Raw genomic sequence first — 11,649 nt, forward strand, 5'->3', positions numbered from 1 at the left:
TCAGTATTTTTCACCAACACCATAATTCAAATGCATCAATTCTTCTTTGGTCTTCCTTAATCATTGTCCAGCTTTTGCATGCAGATGAGGTCATTGAAAATACTGTGGCTTGGGTCAGGTGCAAAAGGCACTCTGGTGGCACAATGGTTAAAGCATTTGGGTCTCAACCAAAAGGTTGGTGAGTCAAACCCATCACTTCTCTGAGGGAAAAAGACAAGGCAGTCAGCTTCTATACAGATTTACAGCCTTGGAAATCCTCTGGGGGCAGTTCTACTCTGTCCTTATACACTGTCTATGAGTCAGAATCAATTCAGTGGCAGTGGGTTTGGTTTTTTGGTGGGTCCGACACACCTGAGTCTTCAAAGTGATGTCTTTGCTCTTTAACACTTTAAATAGGTCTTTTAAAGAGGATCTATTACTGGAAACTGGTGGTTTGTTTTTTCTTGTGACACAATGCTTTTGTCAGTCCTCTTTATGGGAGTCCTGTGTTTTAGTGGGAAGCCATTAAAGCCTTACAGAAAGTCACAAGGAGTGATGAAGTAGGACACAGGGTCCCTAGAGCAGGCCCACCATTACCATCGGTGTTCTGCTTCATGGAGAATATGTTAAAACTTTTATGTTGTTATCATCATTTTGAGTTATCAGACTTCCTGACAGTTCCAAAAAATGGGGGAAAAATTTTTTTACACTTTTGAGGAAAAAAACAGCATTCAAAACGTATGGTGCCTCCCCCTATCGGCAAGTCGATTCTGACTCACGGCGCCCCTAGAGGACAGAGTAGAACTTCCCTATAGGGTTTCCAGGACTGTCAGTCTTTACAGAAGCTGACTGCCTCATCTTTCTCCCTCGGAGCAGCGGGTGGGTTTGAACCACCAACCTTTTGGTTAGCAACTGAATGCTTTAGCCAGTGCACCACCAAAGCTGCTCAACATGGTGGATCCTCACCGACACTCTGCATCTGTGGTGTCGACAGCCATCATTTGAATAGCAGAGTTTGCTGGCCAGCTGCGTCTGCCTTCCTGAGCTCCACTCTGTGGAAGAGACGCTAGAGAGCAGTTTGTAAACAGACAGTAGATGGAACGTTTGCTCCTAAAAGGAGCGGATGTCGATTTAATTCAGTACGAACAGTTTGTTGTGGGCAAAGACATAGAACTAACTGTTGGCCTTGTCAATATTTGTGACTGCATCCTTCAGTGCCATTGTCACTCTCACCGTGATAGGCAGCCGTTGCACTGTCTGTTTTCCAGTCAACAGTTTTGGGTGCTTACTGAGTGGCAGGGATCCTGCTGGGCCTTGGCATGAGCACAGGCCCCCTGACTCAGACCCTCGGGGACTTGCAGGTGGCTTTGGCAAGGACTGCAGCACACATGAAAATACCTCACTTTTTGTTTCTTTCAAGCGAGTGGGCCATGGTGATGACAACCACGCTGATGCGGACAGATCCCCTATTTTTCTTCAGTTTATTGATTGCGTTTGGCAGATGACAAGACAGGTAAGAGATCCCCAGTGTGCTTCTGACCTGTATAGTCTTTGAGTCAACCAGATTTTATTTCCAAATTGACAACCAGTTACCCTTGCCCAGCACTTTGGTTCACAGTAAAGACCTGGATCTGTGTGCAGACTGGGACCCCTTTGGGATTTAGCTCCTTCCATTCTGTTCACTTGCAACCAGTGTCACGTCAGAAGTTCCCTTCTGCCCAGGGCCTTGCCCCCCAGCCTCGGCCTGCCTTCCAGCTGTGCAGAACACAACCCTGATCTTTGCTGGCTCCCTTCCCTCCAGGAGAGGAAAGCAAGGGGCCAAAGCCCGCAGTGTTAGAAACGGGCCTGCCGTTGACCAGTAGTCCTAAACCACTGAGCTTTTGTTTAGTGGCTAAATGCTTTAACCACTGAACCGCCAGGGCTCCAATCCCAACACACAAACCCACTGTCACTGAGTCGGTTCGAACTCAATAGTGACCCCCATTGGGTTTCTGAGGTGGTATCTCTATGGAAGTAGATTGCCTCATCTTCCTTCTGAGGAGGTAGGTTTGAACAGCCAGCCTTCTGGTTAGCAGTCCAATGCCTTTGGCACTGTGCCAACAGAGCTCCTGAAAAACCTGAACCCCTCTTCCCTGAGCTAGTCGGCTGACGGCGGCAGGGCTAAGCTGCCAGTAAGGCCTGTGCTGATTGCTCCATGGTCTCTAGCACCCCAACCTGAATTTGGGGTCTTACTCAGGGGTCTTACCCTCATGACAGGGGGTAGTGCCAGGGTAATGGACTGGCACTGGAGAGAGAAGTGGCCAAAAGGCGTAGTCCCCCTTCCCTTGGCCGGCCGCGCCCAGCTCACAGCAGCTGCAAGGACGAATGAGTGGGAGCAGAGCCGCGCTCAGGCCCTCTCCGGCCGGTCACCAGCAGCTCGGGCCTTCGCCGCTTCAGCCGTGTGGCAGGGAACCAGCTGTACAGTGACTGCCCTGTGGCCATGAAGCTCACCGGAGGCTGTCTGCCTCTCGGGTGTTACCGGTCCCCCTGCCACCACTGGCAGCTGTTCTGAGGGAGCGCATGCTGGCCCTAAACAAGGACCGAGCCGCCAAGAGCACCCCCCTGCAGCCCACCCAGCTGGGCCCCTCACACTAGCAGCCGGGCCTCCCCCTCGAGAGCCTTCTGCCAGTGGGCAGATGAGCGTGAGGACGTCCGAGTGTGGGCCTGGGCCTGCGGCTCAGCAGTGCTTGCGACCTTGTGCTTTCACGGCTAAGCCATTTCTCTCTCTCCGTTGAAGTTCCCTTCAGCGTTCGAGTTCAGTGAGCTCTTCTTGATCACAATCTTGGATCACCTTTATAGTTGTCTCTTTGGGACTTTTTTGTGCAACTGTGAACAACAGCGATTCAAAGAGGTGAGTGTCTCAAATCCTTGCCTGGGGCTTTTCCCCAAAGAGCCACTGTAAACAAAGGGCTGACCTGAGAGAACCTGCTTTAGAGGCTGAGCCAAGCCCTTCCACGTGGGCAGTCAGAGCTGGTGAGACCTCCACTGGCCACTGGGAAGAGTGTTCCTTGGGCAAAGAAAGGCATTGTGAAAAACCAGTTGACTGAATGTAAGCTTTTATTTGTGGCCTCTCAATCCAGTTCCATTGGTCCATGTCTGTCCTTTGGCCAATGCCACATGGCTGGAATCACCAGTGCTTTGCAGTATGTTTTGAAATCAGAAAGTGTGATTTCTCCTACTTTGATCTTTTTCACAATTGTTTTGGTTATTTTGGGTCCCCTGAATTATTTCCTCTTTGCTCTTATAAATATCTTTAAAAATGAACAGGTTGTAATCGACTATGCTGTGTTTGCATAGCTTCTGAAGACATAAGCTGCCTTGTGGACAGAATGGTAGAAAATATCCCCTGGCCTCACCATTTTCTCATTTTGACGTTGCCACTGTGCTTAGTCCATGTTGAATGGACACCTGTCCCAGCAGACCTGTGGTGTTTGGCTGTTTTCCTTCAGATGAGTAATGCAGAGAGCTCCATGGGTTCTAAATGGCGTGTTGTAGCACTGGGCGGGGCGGGTATCACTTAGGGTGTCTTCACCCCTCTATGGAAAGTGTCCTCACCCTGCCGTCCTGGCACATCTGCCCCAGCTGGTGGCCACGATTTGCCACTGAAGGAATTTTAACTATAAATTCACCCACACTCCTTAATGTTAAGAATCACAAAAGGGTAAAAAATTCATTAGTTATTGATGAGCCTAGAGCCTCTTACCCCATTATCCTGTGAGTATTAGAAGGTGCTAGTTATGCCTTCCACTGACATGTTGGCCTAATGGTACCTGAGCTCAGCAGTAAGTTTTTCGGGGACAGTAGCTGGTACATTTCCATGCATGGTGTGGGGTGGGGGTGCTTAGTGAATGATCCAGATTTTTCCAGAATTCACTTCTTCAATATTCAAGTCCTTTTCTCTATTCAATGCTAATTATTGACAGTGTGAAGGAAAATTGAATTTATTTGAACGTATTCCATTTTTTTTCCAGGATATATATACAAAGACTATCTCTTTATGGTCTTATATCAATAGCCAGCTAGATGAATTTTCTAATCCCTTCTTTGTGAACTATGAAAACCACGTGTTATATCCTGTTGCAAGTCTGAGTCATTTGGAATTATGGGTAAACTATTATGTACGATGGAATCCACGAATGAGGCCTCAGGTATCTCTTTGTTCTTCTTTTCTAAAGAGCGTATCTTTCATTCGGAATAAAGATGGCGTTGTACAAATATGCGTTTGGGAGGTGACCAGCAGATACTACTGAAGACCCTCTGCCCACCTCTTTGAGGGCTCAGTTCTTTGCATTCATGTTCCAGCAGGTCCTTCCCACACACTAGCCCAGCTGCCACTTGCCGGGTCAGAGCTAAGACTCGCACCACTCCTGTCGGCTGCTGCTGAAGGCCCACAGATAAAGTGTCTGGGTTGCCGCTCTGGGTTCTGTCCTCCAAATGACTTTAGGTAGAGGTGTAGTGGGAGAACTCACCACACAGCCTGTCACCCCTGGAGCCTGAGAAAGGCTTTGGAAACCCTGCAGGGTGATCCGGTAGCACAACAGAGTGAGGGCACGTGCTGAGTCAGGTGTGGGTGCCCCCTTGAAGGAGGGAAAAAGCCCCCCCCCTCCGCTATACTTTTTCCCTGTAACATTTTCTCAGAGATTGAAAGAAATTAGAGGCCAGCACTGCCTCCTGCAGGCCACCTCACCCCAGCTCCGCATGCTCCTTCATCCGAGCTGCCTACTGTGGTCAGCAGGCCTTGATGACAACAGGATGACGGCCCTGTGCTCCCTTTCCTTTGCATTTACTTCCGTTTCTCTCTCCCTTTAGACTTTGCACCACACAGAGGTAAGCCCCTGGCACAGCTGCCTGTTACTAGACCACTCCTCCCCCGAATGAAAATGACTATGAAGCAGGAGGCTCTTTTCAATGGCAGGTGTGCCCCGAAGCCTGTGGGGGTGAGAGAGGCGGCCTATGCATTAGCAAAAGCTGCTACCCTAGCACTGGGGTCCAGATTCCAGAACTGCACCCCTGCCGACTCTCGGGGTTTCATTTAGAATGCTAAGCATGGAAGCCCTTGTGCTTATCAAAGCCAGCCTTCCCCTGCCACCAGCTTCCTCCTCATGGCTGTTTATTTCTGTCCCATTTCAGCTTTCTTTAGTGGCCTATGAGTAGAGTGTCTGGCACCCACTACTTTATTTAGAGGGCGTAGAGGGAGTTGCCTTGGTGACTCAGCAGGCCCAAGTGGTGCCTGGAATTCCGTTAGCATTTATGGGAAGCCCAGCAGAGGCACTAAGGGACCTGCAGTGCCTGTGCCTAAACTCGACCTCTGGGTGACTACAGGAATCCTCGTCTATCTCCCCCCACCCTCCCCGTGCTCAGCAGGTCATAGAGTTGAAGAACTGACCATCAGCAAAATAAAATTGTCCTGAGGCGGTACGCCCCTAGAGCCCAGAGCGCCTTCCCAGCACAGCAGCTCCCTCTGCTGGCGGGTCGGACCTGCACACATTGCCTCCCTGCACTGTTGTTGTTGTTCTGTGCCGTGGAGTCGGACCCGACTCATAGCGACGCCTCCTTGGGTTTCCGAGGCAGTACACTACGGAAGTAGATTGCCCCATCTTCCTTCCGAGGAATGGCTGGCAGGTATGAACCGCGAGCCTTCTGGTTAGCAGTGCACTAGCCATCACAAAATTCTGTAGGGCAGGGACCAATTCGTTGCAAATACTGTAAGCTCCTTGACAGATCTGTTACTGAATGCAGTCAGATCCTAACCCTGGAGCAAAGTCAGCTTCTTGGTGGTGGTGGTGATGAGCATGTAGTGGCCCATAGCTGCTGCAGCTTGACAGCCTAGCATGCTAGCTCCAGGTCCCGGGCTGGGTGCTTACCCATGTGGCTTTACTGCATGACCACTGCGAGCCCAGGACTCCCAAGGGGGAAGGGAAGGGTCAGAGAAGCCATACTGGCCGGTCATCTAGCCACCTGGTTTGAGGTCGTGGGAGGGGTGTCTGGCTGATGCGCCAGGATCCCAAACCCCACCAGCAGATGAGTCCACGTGACACACTGGCCCCACACTTGGACAGTGGCAGGCAGCCATACACCCTGAGCGTGCTGCACAGAAGAGGGGCCGGCAGCACAGAAGGCTGGGTCCAGGTGCTAGGGACATGGCGGCTTGGCGACGGGCAGGTCACAGAGGTTTGGGCTGTGTCCAGTAACAGTGGGAGTCATCGCAGGGTGTGGAAGCCAGGGGAAGGCTGTATGAGATGGTTCTAGAAAGCTCTCTCTGGTGGCACTGTGATGGTCAGTGAAGGTGGTGGCAGGGACATGAGCAGGAAGGCACGGTGAAGCAGTGGGGACAGGGGAAAGGAGAGAAAGGAGGAGATGGGAGGAGAGGCAGGGCTCGCACCTTTGGGCCTCGCGGCCCCGAGAAGCAGGCGGCCGGCCCATCTGCCTGTGCCCAGGACGCCAGCAAAGGGCAGCCAGGGAGGAGGGCACAGCAGGCATGGTTGCCTTTGAGACCCTCTCAGCCTGTGCCACACACGCTGGCACCCACCAGACCAATGTGAATGGCCTTAGGTGGGCATCTTCGGGACCACAGTGCTGCATTTAAGCCCTGGGGGTTTCTCCAGCCAGACTGAGTTGCTGCAAATGCAGGCACCATCTGGGAGGACGCAGTGGCGGCCAGAGCCAGTAGGCCTCCTGCCCAGTGGGCACGCGACTGCATTCCTGTGGCTGTTGCACCTGGCAGTGTATGCCGTCTCCTGATTGGAATCAAGTGATCTGCCTAATAGATCCAAAGGGTTCCTGGTCACCCTTCTCCCAACAGGTCGCTGGGATCAGCAGCAAGCAATGTTCACTTGCCTTTTGGGGCCCTACCATCAGACCCCAAGCTTCCTGCCCCGCTTCTTCCTGTGGCTGGTGGGCCCTCATTACCAAACACCCTGCTGTCTCATTGTCACCTCAGTCACGGTTCATCTCGTTCCTCCAAAGAGCTCAGTGCAGATCCTGAGCTGTGTGGGCCAGGTCGGTGGGGCAGTCTGCTCCCAGTGAGTGCTCTCGGGGATGGTCCCCAGAGGCTGAAGGTGAACTTGGGGCAGATTGTGCTCTAGACAGAAGGGCCGGAGCACACAGGACAGTGTCCAAACCCTGGAAGATTCTAGAAGGTGCTGGGGTGGGGTGGGGTGGGGTGAGGGAGTGGAAGCTGGGGCAGTGTGCTGGTTCCGTAGCGCCACTCTGACAAGAATATACCACAGATGGGATGGCCTTCACAAACAGGAGTTTATTCTTACAATTTGGAGGCTTTAAGTCCAAGTTCAAAGTGCCAGGCTCTAGGAGCTGGGTAAAAGCCCCTCAACCTTGAGTTTCAGCTCTGCCTCCTGCTCCCGGCCCACTGGAGCTAGAGGCATTTCTTCACTCAGACAGCGGCTGGCTGCTGAGACTGACAGGCCCAAGGTTGACAAGTAAGGCACAGTCCCAATGTTACCAAACCACACAGCAGGCCATTAACTTAAGCCCATTGTAAGTCCCGAGGTCGGCAGAGCATGGCAGGCTGCTGAACGAAGACGTGGCTATCGCAGGGTCCAAGTGGGCCATACGCTAGAGACCATTCCCCAAGGCTGCTGCTGTTTATGTACAGGAAGCAGACCACATTCCCTAAGTCAGCTACTCGGCTGCTCCCAGTAGATTCCGCCACGGAGTTGATTGCCGGTCTCATCGTGGGGAATACTACATCCAGCTGCCCGCCAAGTTGACACACAGATTTAACCACCACAGGCAAGATCAGGCCTAAGCGGAAGCCCCTGGGCAGTGGTGAGCAGAGGTTTCCCCATCTGTACGCGAGCCCCCTAACTGCCGTGTGCGGCTGGACTGGGGGAGGCCCAAGGCTCCCTGGGCCTTCCAAGTTGGCCTCGCCCCCAGGGGAGAGCTCCACCCGGGAGAAGCCGGGCCTGGAGAGCTGAGTGTGTGTCTATAAAGTTAGGGGACTGGGAACTCCCCACGCCACAGAAACGCCCTCCTCGTTCTCTCAAGCTGCTCCCGGGCGACCACGGCAGGAGGCCAGGCGGTGCTGCTGAGGCGCTGGGGTTCTCCCGAGAGAGGCGGGGGCCCGTCTTGCGTGAGGCACCCCGCAGACACACAGCCCCCTCGGCGCTTGTGAGCTTCCATTCTGATAGAAACACAGCTTTCAGGCAGAGAAGGAGCTGACCTCAGGGTTTTCAGTCGGCAGAGCTCTTTCTGAAAACGCAGACCCCCAGAGGGAACTGAGGTGCGGGGGCAGTGCTTAGTTAGCGCACGCCATCCAGGTAGCGGCTGGGAGCCCTCGCTTGCTGCCGGCCTCTCCTGGGCCTGCTCGCCGCCTCCCGCCCCCCTGACGAAGCCAGTAAGGAGAGCAGAGGGCGAGGAAGCATCCCGGAGCCTTCCCGGAGGCTCCCGACTTGAGGAAAGGAGTCACGGTTCTGCAGAGACTTGGGGCATAGGAGGGGTCGTGGTTCTGAGACAATCATGACTTTAGCCCTCCCAGTGTCTAGATGTTGACGCGCTGACATAAAAACACATGATGCCTCAGAAAGTTGTGCAGAGAGCTACCACGGGACCCAGAGATCCCACTCCTGGTGCAGGCCCCAAGGAGCTGGAGGCGGATCCGCAGACAGACACACGCCGGTGTGCACTGCACCCCGTGCAAGCGCCGTATCCAACGGGGGCAGACCACCCACGTCCATCAGCACAATGGATGCACACACACAGTGGCCATGAGAATGGGATATTTATTATTAAGCCAAACAAGGGAGTGGAGCACTAATGGTACAAAGGGGTGGACTTCGACAAGCCCACAAAGCCCACACAGTGTGTGATTCCGTTTGTACGAATTGTCCAGAACAGGCAAATGCATAGAGACTGAAAGACCGGTGGGCGCAGGGCTGGCGCACGGGGACCGGAGCGGACTGCCTGCTAAAGGCACAGAGCCTCCTCCTGGGGTGATGAGAACGTTCTGGAATTGATCCTGGGGATGGCTGCACAACTGTGAATATACTTTAAAAAAAAAAAAAAAAAAACCCACTGAAGTGTACACTTGCTTCTGAAGGGCGAATTTCATGGTGTGTGGATTCTATCCCAATAAGGCTGCAGCCAGGCGCTCTTTCACCTGCCTGAACCCACTGGAAAGGACTTTTTCACATTGGTCTTTCTGGAATCTTCTCACCACAGCCTCTTCCTCCCAGCCCTCCCTGCTTCCCAAGTGCCTGTGGCCCCTACTCTCTCCCCTCGGGGGGCTGGGGTGATTTCTGCTTTTCCGCTCCCCTCTTTGATCACCCCAACCAATGCGAGCCTGGGGGTTTGGAGGAGGGGCTTCCCATTCTCGGATTTATTACCTTCTTATCAGCAGTTCTGCCTACAAGGACCTTCATTACACCCTAATTGCCAGCGCCAATTGCCCTTATTTTTTATATTACAAATCCATTGATAAGCACTTTCAGCAGCTCCATACCCTCACCACACCAGGCTAATTTCATCTCCCTCCTCCTCGATTAGCGCTGCAGGGGGTGGACCAGAGCCCGGAGGTGCCGGCTAATCAGATCACTAATTGGTCCGCACAGCATGCTCAGCAGGAACTCAGTGGGATGTCCTGGGTCACACGGAGGGCAGATGAAATCTCCCGCTTGCTTTCGGGGTCGCAGCCAGGGGTGGGCTGCAGTCTGAGACCATTACAGCTGAAGAGGTAAGGTCTAGGCAGGTGACTGGCAGGGTTGCTGTCACTGAGGTTGGCGGGACGGTGAGCTGAGGTAGAAAGCACTCACTAGCAAGTGGTGGGACTTACCCCAATTTGGTTGCTAACGAACTGTGACTTTGGGTAGGCTCTTTAACCTCTGTTCAACCTCTGTTCATCTTTACCCTGCTGACCTCTCAGGGTTCGGATGAGAGGCGGGCGAGATTTCAACACAGAACAAACAGCACCTTGAAGGAGGGCATAGTTCTTGTCAAGCTCAGCTCTGTGTGAGCCACAGCGGTGTTCTTAGCATTCTGCGTGTAGTTTCATTCCCTCAACAGCCGTAGGGTTTGTACTGTCAGAGGTTCAAATGAACGGATGGAGAAACTGAGGCACAGAGAGGCTAAACACTCTCCTCAAGGTCAAGCAGCACCAGCGGGGCAGAACGTTTCAGTCACTCCTTGGCCACTCCTAGTCTGTAAACCACACTGCCGTTCAGCCCAGCTCTCTGTTCCAGGCTGCCTGCCTCCTCACCCTGAGGCTGGGGAGGGGGGAGGGTTCTTATTCCATAGTGTTCTTCTCAGACCGTCATTCTGCCACTTACATTTTATGTTAGCGGGGGAAGACCCCAGATTCAAACATATTCTATAGCCCAAACCAAACTCACTGCCATCAAGTCAGTCCCGACTCCTGGTGACCCCTCCTTGGGTTTCCCAGGCAGTATCTCTACGGTAGATTGCCCCATCTTCCTTCCAAGGAGTTGCTGTTGGTTTTGAACTGCCAGCCTTCTGGTTAGCAGTCAATGCCTTAGGCACTACACCACCAGAGCTCCTAAACATATTCTATGTTGTTGTTGTTGTTGTTATGTGCTGTCAAGTCGGACCCGACCCATAGCGACCCCTCCTTGGGTTTCCGAGGTGGTATCACTATGGAAGTAGATTGCCCAACCTTCCTTCTGAAACATATTCTATAGACACCCTTTTATTAAGCCTTAAATAGGACAAAGACAATCAGCTGGATGAGGGAAACCGTCAGCATGTACCCAGTACAGAGGCCATGGGTCCCACCGACTCTCAGCCAAGGTTTTCATCACAGCATGATGACTGGTGGCAGGTCAGTCCGTCAGTGTTATAGACTGCAGAGGTGAGGAAGGACCGTGATTGGGATATATATGTAACTGTAGGTTCAAAAAAGGTCATGGACTTGTGGAGTTTCTACATGGTGGTCCTAGTGGTCAGGGTAGGACTCACGATTGTGCAGCCCTGAGTCACAGTCCCCAGGACTCCAACTTTTAACTCGAATCAGAGCATAAGCAGCTATTTGTGTTGTCATTAAGGACACACCCCGGCAAGTTCCCTAGCTCTTTGTGTGAGTGCCTTTCTATACACTAGTTCACCGGCTTTCAACTGCACTCTTCCCGAGGGCAGACTGGGGAAGTAACATAAAGAACTCACCAGGTGTCAGAACCTAAGCCAAGACTCAAAATGGAGTTAGCAGCCCCGCTATCAATGGTGGCCTTCCACAAACCACAGGCTGGAGAATTTCAGCTCAAATGCCATTTCAAGCCCCTCGTGGCACAAATGGTTAAGCACGCAAATACTAAGTGACTCTGGGTCTGGCATAGAGAAGGTAAATGAAACCAAGGACAAGAAGGAAGACAAAGTTCAGTGTCATGGAAAGGTCAGGTAAGATGTGGACTGAAAAGTGGTCATTGGATTCACCATTTAGAGGTCACTAGTGACTTTGGAGAACAATTTGAGGGTCAGGGCCAGAGATTAGACACAGTGGTTTGAGGAAAATGTGGAGAATGAAGAGGTGGAGACAAGGTGTTGAGTCGTAGTCTCTCTAGAGGACCTGATCGTCAGGACAGGAACCAATTCTGGCAGAATTCCTGACAAGAAGTGAATGGGAATGCTAGCTTTGGAGGACAGATGGCCTGGGAGGGTGGTCTCCTA

The 11,649-nt window shown here is 52.5% G+C and overlaps 1 protein-coding gene across 1 annotated transcript in view; it reads left to right on the forward strand.

Annotated features, from left to right (window-relative positions):
• Positions 1–11,649, forward strand: part of MTMR1 (myotubularin related protein 1) — a 72,552-nt gene that overhangs the window by 60,247 nt on the left and 656 nt on the right. Inside the window, exons 13-15 of the mRNA XM_042782924.1 lie at positions 1,400–1,492; positions 2,756–2,869; positions 3,990–4,166. Coding sequence (XP_042638858.1) covers positions 1,400–1,492; positions 2,756–2,869; positions 3,990–4,166 — 384 coding nt within the window. The remainder of the gene's footprint in view (positions 1–1,399; positions 1,493–2,755; positions 2,870–3,989; positions 4,167–11,649) is intronic.

The sequence above is a fragment of the Orycteropus afer genome, unplaced genomic scaffold, assembly GCF_000298275.1.
Source record: "Orycteropus afer afer isolate SDZICR_OR568_19922 unplaced genomic scaffold, OryAfe1.0 scaffold00519, whole genome shotgun sequence".
In the NCBI taxonomy this organism is placed as follows: Eukaryota; Metazoa; Chordata; class Mammalia; order Tubulidentata; family Orycteropodidae; genus Orycteropus; species Orycteropus afer.